The sequence below is a fragment of the Equus przewalskii genome, unplaced genomic scaffold, assembly GCF_037783145.1.
Source record: "Equus przewalskii isolate Varuska unplaced genomic scaffold, EquPr2 ChrUn-9, whole genome shotgun sequence".
NCBI lineage: Eukaryota > Metazoa > Chordata > Mammalia > Perissodactyla > Equidae > Equus > Equus przewalskii.
In genome coordinates, this window is record NW_027228757.1 from 1,262,720 (window position 1) to 1,283,117 (window position 20,398).

The 20,398-nt window shown below is 47.6% G+C and overlaps 1 protein-coding gene across 3 annotated transcripts; it reads right to left on the bottom strand.

Moving 5' to 3' along the window:
* Positions 1 to 195: 195 nt before the first annotated feature.
* SLC25A44 (solute carrier family 25 member 44) lies at positions 196 to 14,922 on the bottom strand. 3 transcript variants are annotated; one of them, XM_008516804.2, is made up of 5 exons: positions 14,615 to 14,910; positions 9,318 to 9,955; positions 6,626 to 6,728; positions 4,830 to 4,952; positions 196 to 2,841 (listed from the first exon to the last, which is right to left on the bottom strand). In XM_008516804.2, the coding sequence occupies exons 2-5, from the start codon at positions 9,940 to 9,942 to the stop codon at positions 2,814 to 2,816; spliced, it is 879 nt and encodes a 292-aa protein (XP_008515026.1). In that variant the 5' UTR covers positions 9,943 to 9,955; positions 14,615 to 14,910; the 3' UTR covers positions 196 to 2,813. The 3 variants fall into 3 exon arrangements, 2 of the variants coding, with proteins under 2 accessions (XP_008515026.1, XP_008515025.1); XR_011537040.1 differs by lacking the exon at positions 6,626 to 6,728 and having other exon boundaries at positions 14,615 to 14,813; XM_008516803.2 differs by lacking the exon at positions 6,626 to 6,728 and having other exon boundaries at positions 4,830 to 4,957; positions 14,615 to 14,922.
* Between the last annotated feature and the right edge of the window lie 5,476 nt (positions 14,923 to 20,398).

Genomic DNA, 20,398 nt, shown 5'->3' on the forward strand with positions numbered 1-20,398 from the left:
CGCCCACCAAGGCCCACGATTGGCCACTCCCGGCACTGGGCGCCTCCGATTGGAAGCAGCGGAACGTCTATCACCCAGCCGCCGGCGCGGGGAGAGAAGCGGCGCGAGGCAGAGGGCTGTGCAAAGATAAAACCAGCGCTGCAGTACACCTAAGTACTCCCTCGGCAAGCGGGCAAAATAAGCGTAAGCCAGAGCTCACCGGCTCAATAAAAACTTTTAATTAGACGCCAAGGACTTCGTACAGTGCAACAGTGGATGTTCGCTGCTAGTGTTCACAAGAGTCCACCCTTATCCAATGTTAACTGCACCTGCATTTTCATTCCCCTGTCCCTCAATACTCCCATCAGGTTTCCTGTCGTGCCCAGTCTCCCAAAAGTTTCTTCCAGTTTATTCTCCGAACCAGTACTTCATAATTTCCAGCTGGTTTCGTCTGTGGTCCTGGGAAAACGGAAGCCCATGGGCCCCTCCTCACCAAGACATATTTTAATCAAACCCAATCCCAGTCCCTGAACTACGAGATGGGAAAGTAGGGGTCAGGGGTCCCCTTCATGATAAGCACATCATCCTTTAAAACTGTGTGTCTGTGTGTGTGTGTGTGTGTGTGTGAGAGAGAGAGAGAGAAAATGAGTGAAAGGTTTGTGAAATACTGTACAAGAAAAAACAGAATGAAAGGAGTCTGGGAGGGAGAAATATCCTAAGACATGAAAGGCAGGAGTCTACCTCCTGTCCATCATACTTTACTCCTTGCCACACAGGGGAAGGTTGAAGTCTCCAGGGAGGAGGAGGTGTAGAGCTGAGAAACCAATGGCCAAAGCTCTCACCAGGATGAGAGGTGGGGCCCCTGGCATCCATTATGTGGTGTTTCTCAGGGTAAAGGGGTGACTGAGGGGCAGGAAGATTCAGAATGATCTGTGAGGCCAACCCTTTGGATGACTGTTGACGGAGACAAATTGGAGGACTCTTGACAAAGTGCAAGAAGGACAAACAAAAATAAAGATAGGTGAAAGGGAAAATAACCCTCCAACATAAGAGACCAAAACAGGCAGTGGTGGCGGTGAAGGTAGACAAACGTGGTTTTCAGATTCTGATCTGGCCAAGGTTATAGAATGTGGGGCAGCCATAAGAAATATCAAGGCTTCAGGTAGCTAGCACCTTTCAAATTGGCACCATGGCCTTTCCCAGGGGGTGGGACCAACAGGAAGGTTTGAAGGATCCTCCAGGCCAAAGGTCTTAAGTAGCAGTGCAGGGTTTGATATGCCTTCTTCTCATTCCGTCTGCTGCACCTCTCTCCACCTGCAACACAGCCTCAGTGGAGGGGGGACGGGATGAGGCAGGGAAGGAGTGCTCATCATCTAGCTCCTGAGACGTCAAGAGATAATCTCGGCAGTATCAGGCTGGTAAATGCAGTGGTCCTGGTATTGGGTGACTTTCTGACCTGCTCTTTACTCTCTTCCAAGCATCCCTCCAGAAGGTACCATGACCCGGACGACTCTTCACATCAGGGATAAGAAAAACACAAACAGTTCCACATCTCAGAGATTCCCATCGTGAGACAACATCTGTTTTTGGGAGTCCAAGTGATTGGGGTATATGTGGGCATGTCATGCCTGCCTGGGGCTGAGAACCTCCACTGCCCTCTCCTAGGCTTGGCTCAGCTGGTCTGGGGAGAGGCACTGGAGCACACATACCCACTTGTCACTTTCCAAAACAACTACTCTCTCAACCTGACTTTTCACAGTGGTGCTCCAAGTCCAGTGTGCCCCAGACAGCCTGATCTGCTTAGAACTGTGCCCACCACTGGAGTCACCTGGGCCAGGGGAAGCCACCAGCTTATATGTCCTGGGGCTGCTGGGACTGAAGGAACATGGAAGGGACAGGGCTCTGGGGTTGAAGGAAAAGCTACATTACATTTTTCCATCTATCTGAGGAAGGGGTGGGCTCTGACTGCAGGATTGGTGCTTTAGCAGGACTAAGACAGTAGCCTGGTTCACAGATGTTAAAAAAAATACACACACTAAACAAATTATCAACATTTCTCCCCAACCTAATAACTCTCCAAAGAGAGGACAAGTGCTCTGGAGAACCAGAGGTTTTTGCTGCTCCTACTCCCTGTGCAAAAGTGCCTGGGACCTTGCCCCGCCGTGGCAGGAAAAAGCAGGTAGTCTGGTGGGCAGCTCAGCCCCAAAATAAAAATAAGCAAGCCTAAGAGATGAAGCAGGAAAGGGCTGATGGCAGCTGCCTGGAATCTGGGCTGAAAGCCCAAGAGGAAGGTAGTAAGCAAGCTCTATATACAGCTCTTCTCGGGATCTCAGGGACACAGATAGAGAGGAAGCCAGGAGAAGGGTGAGCAGGGATGGGTGGGGTGGGATTGGCGGGGCGGGTAGGTGTTCTTGGGGCAGGACTGAGTACAGGGACTGAGTGAGGGAGTCCAGTTTGGCAAGAAAATTAAAACTAATGGGGGCAGGGATCCAGGCACGGAGCCTCTTCAGCAAGAGCAGTTCAAAGTCTCTGTCCCTGTCCCAGACAGGCCACCTGGCCCAGGGCAGGGCTAGGTAGGTGGTGGGAGCACTTGGAGAAGGGACTGTCCTTCCCAATATGCCCCTGACCCAGAGTAGTGTGGCAAACAGCAGGCTTCTCTTCCGCTACCGGTTACCAGTGTCTCGAGTCCACCAGCTCAGGTCGGAGGCTGAGTTTCTTGAGGCTCTCGTAGCCCACCACAATGACAATGGTGGAGGGCGTGGCTGAGATGATTCTGGCTGAGAGGCCCTTCATGAGGCCCCAAGGCCCCTCTTCTGCCATCAGCTGTCTGAAGGTCAGGATGATGGAGTTCTTGCCCTCAACCTGGAAAAGTCAACACAGTGGAGGGCCGTGGTCTGCAGGCAAAGCCCCTCTGCTGGGTCTCCCACTGCCTTAGGCTATGGTGGGAAGAACCAGATTTGGGAGTGACAGAGCTGGATTCTGCTTCTGAGGGACAGCGTGGCACAGTGAGTTAGTATGGGCTCTGGTGCCAGACTGCCTGGGTTTGAATTGTGCTCCCCAGTTTACTAACAGCATAATCTCAGGAGATTTACTTAACTCTTTGCACCTCAGTTTCCTCAAATATAAAACAGTGACAATAGCACCTACCCCACGTGGTCTTTCTGAGCAGTAAACACAAGACTACTTGTAAATGCTAAGAACAGTGCCTGGCAGACAGTGTTCAATGAATGTTAGCTGTTATGAATATCATTTGATAAACTACATAGCTATGAGTCTTTAGACTGGGCGCTTCTCTCTGGTCTCAGGGAGGCTGGATTAAATCACCTCTAAGGTCCTCTGCAGCTCTGCCAGCCTGTGATTTAGATTCTGATCATCTCAATCCCTCTGAACCCCCAGGGCTAGAGTCCTCCCCTCTGACCCTGTCATCTCCCACGCACCCCGTGACCTGTCTTCCCTATCACACTGGAAGCCTGGCTAAGGCAGGAATCTCTTCTCTTTTCTTTTTTAACAGTCCTGCCCATCTCCGCCACCAACCCTTTCATACCCTGACACCAAGCTATACCTTTAGAGACGCCCCACTCAGACCCTCAGCCAACGCAGGACAGAGGCACTCCTTGTTATACCTCCCCCTGTACTGTACGACCTTCACAAGGTAATCCCTTCTATGGCTAAGAACATCTTCCTCTTCCTCCCTGCCTCCTTGAGCACCCTCCTCCACACTCCCTCTTCCGCTCCAGTACTCTCATCCGACCCCCTCTGCTCTCCTAACCCTCCCACTATCCACGGCCTTGTCAAGGGCTATTTCAGCTATGCCTCTGGGTCCTCACATGCACTTTGTCTCCAGCCTGGGAGCTCCTCAAAGTAGACCTGTCCTTTCTCTTGGATCTCCTTGTGGGAGACCCAGGACAAAGCTCAGGAGAGAATGAGGATGAAACCTGTGCACTTTATTATTTGCAAACCAATCAGATGTCAATTTATTCATTTTCAAATGTGTGTGGTATGGCATGGGGGAGGGGGCATCCTTTCCTAGGGACACATATACCTAGATTTACCAGCCACCTCCATCCTGGTGTCAGGGAAGCTGACTTCACCCCGAACCTGTTAAAAAAGTTATTTTCCTTCCTGCCCCTCCTCACCATAACCCAATGACCCCACTCTCTTGGACAGCTTTCCTCTTAAGCTACCCAAATCAGACATTAAAACCCCCCATTCTCTCCACCTAAAGCTTTATACAGCCAAAACCTACCATTTGTGTGTTACATATCATCATTCAGATTCTATTTCCTCAGACTAGGTGCTGTGAAATTGTCTTTGAGCTGACTGAAGACAGGGATTATAATTTCCAGACAGCACTACCAAGGGCTTTATCAGTGTTTTTGCTGAGTCCACACAGTACAATCTGTGAAACCTATTCCAGAACAGTCACTCTCACTGTCTGTAGAGAGATCATAGACTAGTGGAGAAACCTGGCAGACTTCTGAAATTAACTGAAATCAATATGTCTAATAACCACAAACCTGCAAGGTAAGGAAAAGGTGGTTGATAAGCTATGCTAATAGAATGAAAGGCTGGAAGAAACCAGTAAGAATTCCTAGAGGCCTGGGCAAGTAAAGGAGTAGAGGCATGCAAAGTAGCAGACAGGACGAGACAAACATTCTAGGTGCTTCGAAGTGTTCAGCTGGTTTCTGCAGATGGTAAGGTGTAACCACAAGGAAAGGCTTGGATGACCAGGATAAGGCTGGCTGGACTAGCAGGCCATGACACAAGACATCAGGGGAAGCTGGAGGGCCTGAAGATCATGCTTCTAATGGCTTCTCTGGGAGGAGGGTGGAGAAGGAGGCTGGTCTTACCTGTACTCGGGTTCGGATGACATCCATGGGATTGGTGAGGATGGAAGCAGTGGCTGCAGCCAGGGGCCCCGAGATGGCTTGAAAGACAATGTGAGGGCACTCCTTAGGACAGAGGTACGAGAGCTGCTCTGGAATCAAGGGAAAGACAATGCCTCAAGACATGAGGTACCACCCCATCCACCCTCACGCTGTTTCTACCAGTTGGCCCAACGATGACAAACCCTCCATCCTTAGCCCCTTCATAACCTGTAACTCCCATCTTTTCTTTTCTTTGCTTCCATCTGAACTAACAAAAAATTATAAATCTCAGGCCCCTTCCAGAAGTCGTGTTGGTTATATCACCCATTTTGAATAGGATAAGATTCCTCTGGAGGCGGCCGGCCCGTGACCAAGTGGTTAGGTTCAAGCGCTCCGCTTCAGCCACCAAGGGTTTTGCCAGTTCGGATCCTGGGCATGGACATGGCACTGCTCGTCAGGCCACGCCAGGGTGGTATCCCACATGCCAAAGCTGGAACGACCCACAACTAAAAATATACAACTATGTACAGGGGGCTTTGGGGAGGAAAAAGGAAAAAATAAATTAAAAAAATCTTAGGGGCCGGCCCCATGGCCGAGTGCTTGAGTTCACGCACTGGGCTTCAGTGGCCCAGGGTTTCGCTGGTTCGGATCCTGGGCGTGGACATGGCACCACTTGTCAGGCCATGCTGAGGTGGCATCCCACATGCCACAACTAGAAGGACCCACAACTGAAAAAAAATATACAACTATGTACGGGGGGGATTTGGGAGAAAAAGGAAAAATAAAAAAAATAATAATTATAATAAAACAAAAAAATCTTAAAAAAAAAAGATTCCTCTGGAGAAGGGGATTTCAAATCTTCTTTGCTTGCTGACTCCTTTCATCTGAGGGACAGAAATCCTTCCTGATGTAAAAACCTTATGCCTGTGCTCTACTCCTCCCAATTCACAGACTAGAAAAACACACACTACATATTTTCTTCTTTTTTTTAAAGATTGCACCTGAGCTAACATCTGTTGCCAATCTTCTTTTTTTTCCTTGGCCGGCCCATATGTTCTTATATATGCACTGAACAACTGGTAACACTGATTGTCTCTAAGGAAGGGCCTGGGTGACTATGGTGGATGACGAGCCTTTTCACTGCATACCTTTTCCCAACCTCTGAATTTTGAACCATGTGAATGTTTTTAAAAATAAAAACAAGGGACAGGCCAGTGGCGTAGCAGTTAAGTGTGCACATTCTGCTGTGGTGGCCTGGGATTCACCAGTTTGGATCCTGGGTGCGGACATGGTACCGCTTGACAAGCCATGCTGTGGTAGGCGTCCCACATACAAAGTAGAGGGAGATGGGCACAGATGTTAGTTCAGGCCTAGTCTTCCTCAGCAAAAAGAGGAGGATTGGCAGCAGATGTTAGCTCAGGGTTAATCTTCCTCAAAAAAATGAAATAAAATAAAATAGACAAATAAATAAATAAATAAATAATAAAATAAAAACAACTACAATTAAAAGAGAAAGTCAGGAGCCAGCCCTGTGGCATAGTGGTTAAGTTTGGCATGCTCCACTTCAGTGGCCTGAGTTCGCAGGTTCTGATCCCAGGCATGGACATACACCACTCATCAGCCATGCTGTGGTGGCAACCTACATATAAAGTGGAGGAAGACTGGCACAGATATTAGCTCAGGGCGAATCTTCCTCAAGCAAAAAAAAAAGAGAGAGAGAGAGTCATATCCTATAGTGAGAACTTTTCTCCAGGCCATATCAAGAAAGAAAAACTCACTTTTCAAAATGCTCATGAAGAAGATGGAACAGTACCCAGATCCACCCATTCCCAGTATTGCTGGGAAGTTCACCTGCAACTGAATTTTTTTGCTTTACCTGCTCTGGAGATGAAAAACAAGAATTCATTCATTTATTCAACAAAGATTTATCTACCACAAGCCAGTCACCCTGGGTTCTGAGGATATAACAGTGAATAAAGCAGCCTGAAATCCCTGCCTTTATGAAATTTACATTTTAATGGGGGAAGACAGGCAGTAAACAAATAAAAAGCAAAATATATAGCTATGTCAGAAGGAGATATGTGCTAGCTATAGATAAAAATAAAGCAGGAAAGGGGGATAGGGAATGCCAAGAGTAGGGAGTGAAGAGGTTGCCATTTTAAATAAGGTAGTCGTGGACACCCTCTCCAGGAGGGTGAAGTTTGAGCAAAGACCTAAAGGAGAATGCAAGCCATATGGATCTGTGGAAAGAATTTTCCAAGCAGAGGTAACATCCTATGCAAAGGCCCTGAGGCAGGAGCACATCTGAAGTCTTCAAGGGGCAGCAAGGCCAGTATGCCTGGAGCAGAATGAGTGAGGGAAAGAACAGTAGATGAGGTCCAAGAGGTAAATCATTTAGGGCCTTGATAGCATTGCAAGGAGTTTGGCTTTTACTCTGAGTAAGGCTGCATGTAAAATAGATTCATCATCTCAAAGATCCCCTCTCAGTTTTCTCTCTAAGATTCAGTCACCATAATACCTTTAAGAATGTTTTTCTCATGTTCCTAGTTTTGGTAATTTGTAGCTAGGCAACTAAAGACTAGGGGACAAGTAGGAAGGTGGGGGGTTGGCAGGGCAGAAGTGAGGGCTTCTGAGTTGCAGCGGCATGGTAGAATTCCTTAAGCCCTACCAGAACTACCTCTCCTCCCATTTCTAACCACTTTCTTCCCTAGGGTCAGCATGCAAACAGAAACAATGTAAACTGGCAGCTCTGCCTCACGAGTGTCCTGTTTTTCCCAAGAAGCAAGCATTTTGCAACCATTAGAAGGTAGCATCTGGACTGGCACTAGCAGCCTCCTTGGGCCTGTCTGCACTGGCCCCCAGGCCTGCAAGCTACAGCAGGATGCGGATTCCAATTCTAATCAAGCACACATGCCATTTTCCTGGGGCTTAGGGAGAGGATGAAAAAACAAAGGCAAGAGGGTTGGAGAAAGAGCCCATATCTTTCCTTCTCCATCATTCATTCAACAAATGTTTACTGGGCAACTATTTTAACATGAAGATTGCTAGGATCCATTCCCAAAGAATCTGATACAAAGGGCCAGGCTGGAGTCTAGGTATGTGAATTTTACCAAATACTCTAGATGAAAGACTGTGTTAAACAGAAGAAGAAAGAGCTAGCACAAAAAAAAAAAAAAAAAAAAAAGGTACAATCAGAAAATGGAAGAACCAGAAAAGTACAGTGCCATAGAGACAAATGATTATAGGTTAGGAAGTCATTAGAAAATTTGGTTAGAAAAGTTCCAGGGGCTGGCCCAGTAGCATAGTGGTTAAGTTCACACACTCCGCTTTGGTGGCCTGGGGTTCACCGGTTCGGATTCTAGGCTTGGACCTGCACACTGCTTATCAAACCATGCTGTGGCAGCATCCCATATGCAAAGTAGAGGAAGACTGGCACAGATGTTAGCTCAGGGACCATCTTCCTCAAGCAAAGAGGAAGATTGGCAACAGATGGTAGCTCAGGGCCAATCTTCCTCACCAAAAAAAAAGTTCCAAATGGGATGGGACAGAATGCCCACTGTCAACGGTTAAGAGCCAGCAGCAGGGATTAGGGAGATTACTGGCACAGACTGCCCTAACTGGAGTTTGGCAGTCACCCAAAACTGTGGATGTCAGAGGGCAGCAGGCACACTCAGGTCCTGCTCTTGGTGATGTACTCTGCCCTTTCAGAAGGAAACCTGGCAATACGTTTATTGAGGCCCTCAAAAATGTTATCTTTTGACCTAGTAATTCCATTTCTGGGAAATGCTTAAAAAGCAATAAAATTTCTTATGAACAAAAATACATTATAGGAGCGGAGAGCTTCAAGGTTATATCACATCTTGAATTTAACAATGCTGAGGAAAGGCATCCAACTCAAAAGCTCACTGTAATCCATCAATTTCATCTTCAAATCCCAAATATCCCATGAATTTTGTCATTCCCCACCTTCCAATTCTCTGCCAATAATCCACTAACTTTAGTTGATCCCAATGCACCCAGAACATCTCTATGTTCCACAGTCATCTACTTTACTTGTCTGATTCCCTCCACTATAAAACAGTCATGCACCGTATAACGACATTTCAGTCAATGATGGACTGCATATAATGGGATCATGGTCCCATAAGATTAATACCTTATAGCCTAGGTGTGTAGTAGACCATACCACTTAGGTTTGTGTAAGTACACTCTATGTTTGCACAATGATGAAATCGCCTGACGACACCTTTCTCAGAACACATCTCCATCATTAAGCAACACATGCCTGTATAAGCTCCTTGAAGGCAAGAACCACGTCTTACTCATCTTTGAATCCTCTTAGATTTAAATGTTTGCTGAGTAAATGCCCATTCTCTCATTAAATCTCCCACTCCAACATGCACAGAGCAACAGTATCTCAGCCCCATTAGTAGACCCACCCTCCACCCCACTCTCCCAGGCCCTGCTTACCTGCATAGAAGTGATAGAAGGGCCACCAGACGGCACTGTTTGGGATGTAGGTAAGCAGTGAAGCCACATAGCCTCGGTAGAAGCCTCGAACCCCATCAGCCCGCAGGATCTGCCTGATGATGTCCTTGGTTTGGCCAAAGGCAACTACCCCTTGTCCCTCTGCGTTCCCTCGCACTTGGAAGCGGCCCATTTTCTCACCCTTGCGCTGCATCATCAAGTGCTGGGAGACCACGTCAATGGGCACTGTGATGCTCTGAGCCACAAGAGAGGCTGAGCCACCGGCCACCAGAGATTTGACTGTGTTGCTCTGGCTGTAGTCAGCTACAAATTTCCGGGTGAGCTCGTAAGTGGTGACATAGCACTGGCCAGAGATGAGGGTGAAGGTGTTGACCAGGAACCCCCGGTAGAGGCCAGTCACACCATCTGCTCGCAAGATCTTGATGAAGGCGTCAAAGGTACCATGGTAGAGGCTCTTGCCTTTCTGAACCTGCAACCGAGTGCGGATGAGGGTGAATGGGTAGACGCTGACACGGATCATCATCGTCATTGCCACACCAAACACGTAGAACTTCTTCTTGTCCAGGTGTTCCCACTCGATGATCTGGATGTTGCGTTTGTCCTCCATTGTGCCTGAAGACCTGAGGAGTTGAGCAGGGTGGAGGGATGTGAGGAAGGAGGTCAGAACTTCACACTTTCCCTTCCTGGTCAGGCTCTGAAACTTCATTCTCAGGCCTTATCTCCTGGGGGATTCACCTCCCCAAAGCTTAGACTTTACCCAGTCTGGCTCTGCCAACCCCTGCCTGAGTCTTCCTTCACAGATCACGATACTGCCCCTCTCTCACCTTTATCAGTCCTTCCCAATTCCAGAAATTGTTCCTCGGTAACTCCCCCAACTCCACTCCCACCTCCGTTCCCTACCCCCAGCCCATCCGGTCTCTATTCTGGTCTCTCTGCCTCTGCCTGGGCCCTGGTGTCATGGCCCATTCTCCTTCTCCTCTGGCTCACCCAGGCAGAGCTCAGGATGCTGTGGACAAACTGATCACCTGGCAAGATGCAAGGCCTTTAAGTGGGCTAATGCGATGTCACTAAGTGACATTTAGGAGGTTCCTAAAGGCTGAAGGGAAGTGCTCCATTTTTGATGCTCCTGGGCCCACTGAGGAGCCACTACCTTTGACCTTTCACCCTCAGCAGGGTACCTGTGTTATCACCATTTACCAGCTGACTCACCTTACTTTATTTCTGGTTTCCCATGCTGGCCCCTCTGAGCTCCCCTGACCCACACCCACTTCACTTATATTTTCTCCAGTCTGCATTAGGAGAAAGTGTGGCAAAGATGCTAAGTGGGGCTTTCACACCACAGGACCCCCCCACTCCCCTCACCCCCGCCCTCCAATGAAAGGAGTTAGAAAGTTAGGAACAAGCCAAAGGTCAGAGTCCTCTTTGGTTATTAGATAACTCACTCTAGAGAAAGAAAAGAACCACCTGAGAGCTAAGCAGTTTCCCTAAAGAATCTTGATAACTACAGGGTAGAGAACATAACATGATAAATCATGACCTCAGCGTTATATAATGAAGGGAGATTCAAGTGACACAGAAGATACAGACTCTGCCTTCAAGAACTTCACAGTCTATTCAAGGAGACACAGTATCCCTCTGGGGAATGGATGGAAGATATGGAGACAAAGAAACTAGGGCAAATTAATGTACATGTGGCCCTCATGTTAAGTGTATCCATCACCTAAAGTTTAAACAAAACTAATAATCTTACTAATGCAATAACTGTGTAAAATCAGGAGCTTCCAACTTAAGAACTGGCAAACGAGAGGACATCATATATTGGACATATTCTTATTGGACATATTCTTAGTGACGATCTAAGTGCTCCTGTGTAAGGTACTAGACGTTTTCAGCCGGAAGGGGAAAGTGGGAAGTTAAATTCCAGGACGTACGAAGTCAGGGGCTCCCCAGGCTCTGAGAGATATCCCTAAGGGCTGGGAAAGGAGATGGCCACATCAAAGGGACCGCTCTAGAGGGGTGAAATGTTTTACACAAGCAGTCCTGATGCCAGTGCCTTGGCAGACCTCATATCAAGTGTCTAATCAGAGTCCAGCTTCAACCGCTGTCCCCAGCCAAAGGTCCCAACTAGCCTAAGCAGCTTCTTGGTTTGCCATGGAAGTCAGCAGGGAAGCAAGGTTAGCTTTTCGGAATCCCCTGAGCTGGACTGTATCACTTTCATTAAAGGATGGGCCACCTGCAGGGCAAACTGAGTACATGCAAACTGAGGGAAAACCTCAGCTTCAAGGTGAGGTACATGTAACCAAGACAGGCTTCCTGGAGGAGGACAAAGCAGCAAGAATGAAGGAGGAACACATGGAGACAGTGAAAGAAAGAGAACAATGGCTTGAAACAACTGGGTTGGCCAGAATGGAGAATCTAGGCTGTGGGAAATGAGCTAGGGTGGGGTTCTAGGAGAACCCCTGGAACACTGATGTGCCCCTTGCTGTGGGCAAAAGCGGCCCTTCCTCCCCAACCTCAGCCTAAGACACCCACCAAGTCCAGCAGGGCAATCTTCTCCTTTGAGACTCTTCAAGAGAAGGTAGTCACTGTCTCCCCTGCCCCAGGATGTTTGTCATCCAGGGTCCCAAGGTCATGTTTCCACTACCACTGAGAGATGAGGAGAGATAGACACTAGGCTTTACTGAATACCTATTACCTCATTTAATCCTTACAACTTAACCTATGTACAGTTAGACACTTCTGCTAAATGAGGAGATGGAGGGTCAGATAGGTTTAAAAGGAAAAAGCCCAAGGTCACACAGCTGGTCACTGGTGGTGGCAGGATATGAGCCAAGATTTCTCCTCTACTCCTCCATGCCTTCTCCCTCATGGAAGTTGAGGAGTTCCAACACAATCACTCTGTTCAGTCTAAAGCCAAATCATTGCCACCTGTGGGAGGCAGAATTTACGCCCTCATGACTGCCAGTCACCCAAGGGTTAAGCATAAACTCCTGGTCCTGCAGATGCCCAGGGACTTCTCTCAGTTTTGTTTCAGAAAAATCAAAAGCTGCCTCTGCTTTCCCAGAGTGCTTCTGGAGTGACCGAGCTGTGTGGCTGGGCGGGCACATTGTTGTCACAGGACAAATAAATACAGCAGGGCTCAAGCAGGAAGGCCTCCTGCTGGGCTCATGCAAACCGCATGTGAAGCAGGGCAGAGGGACAGAGCAACAAAGGATTCTGTTCCAGGACCTGGCTTCACTGGCACGCTCTCAACTTGTCCAGCTGAATCACAAAATACCAACATCTCCTGACGAGAAAGCCTAAGGCAGGACCCAGTGCCCCACTTCCCTACTTTCCTCCATCTCTTACATGTGCCAATCTATTTTAAATTCCCAGAAGGAAGGGGAGACTCTAAAGGGCCAAAGCAGGTAACTCCTACCATTGCCATGGTGACAGGAGAAGCCACTAAGGGTCATGCCTCAGAGGGATAAGCCTCTACAGGTGAAGGGGGAGAGGGCGTTGTACCCACTCTCTCTACCCCTTTAAAAGGTGGCGATGCTCCTAAAAGGTGGGATCTCAACTTGCTCTTTGTTATATAACCTCCCAACTTCCTGCTGAAATATCAAAACCAGTGCCCCTTGTTTCACCCTCTGGGAAATCCTCTTTGCAGACACTGCCTGTTTGCAAACTTCCTTCAGCCTTCCCTTCTCCCACCTTCTTTATGACTCTTTCCCAGACCATTAATTATAAGCATGGCTCCAATTCTGAGTTTTCCCCCATCTTTTAACACTGCTCAGGCACAAAAGGTTGAAGTCCCCCTTCCTATGGGGACCCAACAGATGATCCAGGATGTCCTGAAGTCATCAAATGAGATGTCAGAGGCAAAGCCCCCGCTACTGAGGCCATCAGTGTAAAGGGAGAAACTGGTGGGCTGGGTATACCTCCTCTCCACTTTCACTCTCCCTATACCAGAAAAATCACACCAGACTCTTCACTAGGTTCTGAGATAAGATTCTGGTTCAGGACAAGGCAGTATCACCTGGAAAGTAAGGTCATGCAATGAAAAGACTACTGGTAGTCAGAAGAATCAAGTTTGAGTTCCACTTCCATTACTTACTAGTAGGATTGGAACCAAGTCACTTCACCGAAATTCAGCTTCCTCATCTGTAAGACGGGGCTAATCAAGACTGCCATGGCTATATAATAGCGTGGTGCAACTCAGATGAGCTAAGACGTGTGAAAGCATTTTGTTAACAGCAAAGCATTACTACCACTGCAGAAAGCTCTATTGGACAGTGCTGCTCTAAATCTTTGCTACTCAGACTGGTGCACAGACCAGCAGCAGGGGCATCACCTGGGAGCCTGTTAGAAATACAGAATTTCAGGATCCCCTTAGATCTGCTGAATAAGAGCCAGCATTTTAACAAGATCTCTGAGTGACTAATATGTGTATCTGAGTTTGGAAAGCACAGCTTTAAATGTTAAGGATTGTCAGTATTATAACAATGATAACAACTACTCTAGGAGCCCAGGACCACTAAGACTAGGTTAGGAGCCCTCTGACTCCATCCTGACTTGTCACCAGAACTGGGCCCAATGATGACTACTAGACTCATTCAGATCTTTTCAGGTAACCACCTCACCAAATCAAATCACCTTCTGCAACTCCTGACAAGACACCATGGGGTTTGGTCCCCACTTCTCCTCTGGAAACAAGATCTTTTCTTCCTCCTTCTGTTCCTCTGTTTTCCCTACTGCATCTGCATCAAGGCTCTGCAACCTGGGAGCGATCTACGACATGATCGTGAATATATTTACACGCTTGCCTACCTGTCCTAATGAATATACATTTCCTTAGGGGAGGTCCCTCCCTATGCCTCCGACTCCTCCTTTGAGATAATCTTCTCCCTCGGACATGATGAGATTCCCACCCAGCCTTCCTCTGGTCTTCCATAGGTACCCACGTGATCCCTCATCACAGACACCACATGACAATCCTCTCCACCTACTCCACATGACACCCGCTTTGTGCAGCTTCTGTCCTGACCCCCGCACAGCGGCCTCTGGGTCCTCGGACAAGCCCCTCGCCATGCCTCTCGTCATGCTTCTTTCGCTGTCAGCGAACTCATGCTCCTCCAACAGGACGAGATGCCTTGTTGGAGCCGTCCTTCATCCCCAGAACTGCGTGGCGGGCTCTCATGGAACTGCGGTCGAGCACTGCAGACACCCGCTGCCTCCTTGACAGCTCCAGGTCCTCGGAGACCTTAGTCCTCAGGCACCCAAAGCTGGTGGTCTCTTACCTTCTCAGGTCAGGGCGGTTCCGCCGCGTCTGAGGTGAACTCCACGCCCGGACCTCTAGGCCGCAGCTCCCACTCTATCCTGTGTTCCCCGCGACTTCTGGCCTCGGGTCGCATCTTCCTCCATCTCGCCGGGGACCCCGGTACTGCCGGAACCGGAAATTGGGAAGCTGTCACTCCCGCCCCCTGCAGGGGCGGGGATGAGCGGTGGGCAACTCCACCAATGGCGTTCTTTGAGCCTCTTCCCCCGACCCCGGAACAAGGAGAGACTGCCCTGGGGGCCATCTTGAATTTGGGCAGAAGCCACGCCTTCTTTAGCTTCGCCTTGCCCCCAGCTCTACGGCGCTTGCGTGTCTTTCCCAGCGCGCGGAAATCCAGTTTGGGGCTGCTTCTTGAAGATCCGATTCTAAATGGGTCACCTTGTGTTTCAGATCTATTAGAATCTTTAAATGGAAATCTAATCTGCAATTTTTGCGTAACTTTTCTCATTTATAGAGCCAAAACAGTAGAGGCCAGTGTGCTGCAGGAAGGACTAAGGTTAGACAACTAATTTTGTGGTTTGGGAACTCAAAAAATTGCAGGAATAGGGGACATCCTGGGAGTGGAATAAATGACATTAAGAGTCTCTTCCGGCTATGAAACTATTGGCCGTAGTACATGGATTTAAAAGAAGAGGAAGAGCTCTTTAAATGAGGGACTAGAGGTCTGGGGTGGAGAGTCAATTGGTTTCAAAATAGATATTTCTAGGGCCTGGCCCCGTGGCCGAGTGGTTAAGTTCGCGCGCTCCACTGCAGGCAGCCCAGTGTTTCATTGGCCCGAATCCTGGGCACGAACATGACACTGCTCATCAAACCACGCTGAGGCGGGGGTCCCACATGCCACAACTAGAAGGACCCACAATGAAGAATATACAACTGTGTACTCAGGGGCTTTGGGGAGAAAAAGGAAAAAAAATAATAAAAATCTTTAAAAAAATAGATATTTCTACCAACATAATGACAGAAAGACAACTCAATTTGAAAAATCAGCAAAGGACATTTCTCCAAAAAAGATAACAAATGGCCAGCAAGCACATGAAAAGATGTTCAACTATCATTAGTCATTAGGGAAATGCAAGTCAAAACCATAGTGAGATCCCACTTCACAATGACAAATAAAAATGGCAAGCAATAGGATATATTGGAGAATATGAGGAAGCCATTTGGTGTAAACCTAATTCGCCCTGACCTTGTCTTTCCAAAAGGGCCTGACCGAGGCCGGGCCGTTGAGCATGCATTGTATATCTGCTTTAAATATTTCCTATGGCAAGAGCAAAGGCCCTTGAGATAAAGGTTCAACTCCCCCTCCCAACGTTGGCATTTCCTTAAGGATTAAGCATCTTTCCTTAGGCTAGGAACTGATTGCTGCGCTCACCTGTGACCGCCCAGCTGGAGACAATAGACTTGCTTCCTGCTACACCAGCCAAGACAGCAGACCCACTACCTGCTGTGTCCATCAAGCGCTGTGCCAACAGGTCAATCTTATGACTATTGTGGGAGGGACATTTCAATCATATGTGAAACAGCCTGTTTGGGGGTATATAACCACTCTGTATACCTCACTTCCTTGGTGCCCTTTCTTCCTTCGGGAAGAAAGGCCCTGGGCCATGGTCCTCAGATTTTAGCTCAGAATAAACTCTCCCAAGTTTTCATTTATAGATTGGTTATGGATTATGATGCGGGGTCGTGAGCTGAGGAGTCGAAAGAAAGATTTCTTGGACTCTCAAGATCTGGCAGTAGTGCTCTTTTATTTAGAGAATAGTGTGGAATAGCATGGGGACAGGACCCATGGGCAGGCAGAGCTGCTGCATGGGACAGGACCCACGGGCAGGAGGAGCTTCTGCTGCCCCCACTACTGCTGCAAACATGGGTGGAGAGTAAGGCTAAATTTAAGGCACAGGTTTGTGAGCCATCTCTTTACAAGACAAAGGAAAGAACATGTAAAAAAGTTAAAATGGTATCAGTGCAGGTGGGGTCTGGCCATTGGGTGGTCCCACAACTTTTAGACAAGAATCAAATCGGATTAAGTAAAGGCCAGAAGCCACCACCCTAAATCAATTACATGAGGTTGCCAGACAGTAACCAACTTAAGTCCTTGCATTCCCCATTAAGAGTTTCCAAAGATAAGGCCATCCCCCCTTCCTTCACAAATGCAAATGTCTCTTATCAAAGGGCAAGCAAACTCTGCTCCTCGGAGCCTGCTTCTCATCTGCAGTTTTAAAATTAACCAGCCTAAAATCCTTATCAGATTATTTTCATTGACAACACCCACTAGGATGGCTTTAATTAAAACAAACAAACAAAACCCCAGAAAGTAACAAGTGTTAGCAAGGATGTAGAGAAATGGAATCCTCAGATATCATGGGTGGGAATGTAAAATGGTGTAGCTGCTGTGGAAAACAAGTTGATGATTCCTCAATAAGTTAAAGAAAATTACCATATGACCAAGCCATTTCACTCTGAGTATACCCAAAGGAATTGAAAACAGGTTTTCAAAGAAAAACTTGTGCACTAATGTTCGTAGCAGCACTACTCACAATAGCCAAAAAGTGGAAACAAATTGTGGTATATCCATACAATGGAATATTATCCAGTGATAAAAGGGAATGAAGTATTGATACACAACATGGATGACTAGAAACCATTATGCTGAGTGAAATAAGCCAGACACAAAGGTCACATGTTGTGTAACTTCATTTATAAATCAATTCTCTCTTTTTTTGGTAAGGAAGATTTGCTGTGAACTAACATCTGTGGCACTCCTCCTCTACTTTGTATGTGGGATGCCTCCACAGCATGGCTGATCAGTGGAGTAGGTCTGCACCTGGGATCCCAACCCTGTGAACCCGGGCCACTGGATTGGAGCGCCGGAACTTTAACCACTCAGCCACGGGGCGGCCCCTCCATTTATACGAAATATGCAGAAAAGACAACTCCACAGAGACAGAAAGCAGATTAGTGGGCTGGTAATTGCCTAGGACTCGGGAGAGAGAGAATAGGGAGTGACTGCTTAGTTAGTACAGAGTTTCCTTTTGGGGAGACCCACTCTGAATCCCCTACTGGAAATTGTAGACACTCCTCCAACTCTCAACGTTTCTCCAATTCAATTTTTTTTCCTCCATAGCACATCACCATCTAATGTACCCTACCTATTTTACTTATTTATATATCTATTATCTCTCTCCCACACAAGAATGTATGCTCCATGACAGCATGAATTGTGTCTGTTTTGTTCACTGATGTGCTCTCAGAACCTAACAGTGCCTGTCACATAGTAGGTGCTCAGTAAATATTTGTTTAATAAATGAATGTATTTCAGCATTGAGAGAGTGCCTGCCATATTCCAGGCACACAGAAACACAATGAAGCAGCAGCATTGTATACAAAGGGTTGTAGTGAGGTGTGCATAAGGCAATAACTCTGCATGGGAGGTTGGAGAAGAATCCACTGAGAGAATGATGCTCTAGGTGGAAGAAATAGCATGCCCACAGGAACCTCATGATTAGTTCCTTTACGCAGGATGTCTATTCATCTCTGTGTCTCCAAGGCCTAGAATAATGCTAGGCCCTCAATACAAGAAGGAATGTGACCAATGCCAAGGGCTGCAGAGCAGTCACACAGGATGAGACTGACCAAGGCTGTGCTCTCATAAACGGTAAGCATTCCGCAAGTGCCTCCTTTCACTATCACATAATGCCTCGTGCTGTAGGCTGTGGAGATGAGGCTGAGATACCTCTTGTCCCCAGGGTGTTGACAGTCCAGCAGGGGTAACACATGTGCCATCTCTTCTATATTTTACATTCTTAAGGTTGGTCTAAGTACCTCGTGAGGGATACAGTGAGTGCTGGGGAAATCGTAGGGAAGAATAAACAGCCAGGACTGGGGCAGGCTGGGAAGAGGGTACAGAGGAGACAGCCTCTAAATTGTACCTTAACGGGAGATGAGGAAAGAGTACATTCCGGAGTGACAGTGGGGGGAGGCAGAGAAAGGGTGTGGTTCCAGGAGCCTCTGGGTTACCTGGATCAAGATGTCTAGCAAGCTTGTCCTTGTACTGCCTGGAGCACAGGAGAAAGCTCTGCTCTGGAGCGGTACATTTGACAGCGAGGGACCCATAATGCTTAAAGCCAGAAGAGCTTCCTGTGCATTCCTTCCTTCTGAGAGATGGAGAAATCAACGTGCAAAGAGGAAAGGCTGTCTGAGTCTATTAACAGCAGATGAAGGTCCCAGGAGCCCAATCTGGTCCAGTGCCCTTTTCATGACCCCACACTGCCCTACAGCCCTTGCCCGAGAGATCATCAGGGAGCCACAAGAGAGGAAGTCTAAAAAGGGTGCTTTGAACAGTGCAAGTTGATGAGGATTTTTAGGCTGCTTAATTTTAAAATGGCTTATGATGAGGATTTTTAGGCTGGTTAGTTTTAAAACTACAGATGAGATTCAGGCTCCAAGGAGTGGAATTTGTTTGCCCCTTTGTTGGGAAACATTTACATTTCTAAGGGAAACCTCTATCTGTGAAGATGCCTCCCTCTCTGTGCCAGGAAGAGGGGGGGATGGTCTTATCTCTAGAGGTTCTTGGTCAATGCCAGAGGCAAGAACTTAAGTTGGTTGCTGTCTGGCAATCTCATGTAACTGGTTTAGGGTGGTGGTGTCTAACCTTTCTAACCTTTACTTAATCCGATTTGATTCTTGTCTAAAAGTCATGGGATCACCCAATGACCAGACCCCACCCGCACTGATACCATTTTAACTTTTTTTCATGTTCTTTCCTTTGTCTTGTAAAGAGATGAATCATATACCTATGCCTTATAAAATTAGCCCTAACCCTCAACTCAGGGCAGCAGCAGGAGCTCTGACTGCCCGTGGGTCCTGTCCCCACGCACCAGCTCTGCCTGCCCATGGATCCTGTCCCCATGCCAGCGGGGGCAGCAGCAGCGGCTCTGCCTGCCCATGGGCTCTGTCCCCATGCCAGCGGGGGCAGCAGAAGCGGCGGCAGCAGAAGCTCTGACTGCCCATGGGTCCTGTCCCCATGCTATTCCACACTATTCTCTAAATAAAAGAGCACTACTGCCAGATCTTGAGAGTCTAAGAAATCTTTCTTTCGACTCCTCGGCTCACCGATCCCGCCTCACAAGTCATGCTGGGGGTAAAAGTGCATTGGGTAATGTGAGGAAGAAAAGGAGCCAGCAGGGGAGAAAGAAATAACTAAAGAAGCCAAAGAACTCGAATATGGAAGCCACAGCAAGGGGCCAGCCTGATGGCACAGGGATTAAGTTCACATGTTCCACTTCAGTGGCCCAGGGTTTGCTGGTTCAGATCCCGGGTGTAGACCTACACACTGCTTGTCAAGCCATGCTGTGGCAGGCGTCCCACATATAAAATAGAGGAAGATGGGCACGGACGTCAGGGCCAATCTTCCTCAGCAAAAAGAGGAGGATTGGCAGCAGATGTTAGCTCAGGGCTATAATCTTCCTCGAAAAAAAAAAGCAGCCACAGCAGACAGGATCTTGAAGAGATCTTTGCACACCAATGTTCATTGCAGCATTATTCACAATAGCCAAGAAGTGAAAACAACCCAGTGTCCATCAATAGATGAAAAGATAAAGAAATTGTGGTATATACATACAATGGAATATTATTCAGCCTCAAAAAAGGAAGGAAATCCTGCCCCATGCAACAACAGGGATAAACCTTGAGGACATTATGGTCAGAGAAATAAGGCAGTCACAAAAGGGCAAATATGTATGACCCTGCT

Excerpts from the sequence above, each read along its gene's own strand:
- SLC25A44 (XM_008516803.2), bottom strand. The coding sequence starts at position 9,942 with ATGGAGGACAAACGCAACATCCAGATCATCGAGTGGGAACACCTGGAC. Across the intron at positions 4,958-9,317 it reads CTTCTATCACTTCTATGCAG|AGCAGCTCTCGTACCTCTGT; the intron begins GTAAGCAGGGCC and ends CCTTGATTCCAG. Across the intron at positions 2,842-4,829 it reads TCATCCGAACCCGAGTACAG|GTTGAGGGCAAGAACTCCAT; the intron begins GTAAGACCAGCC and ends TGACTTTTCCAG.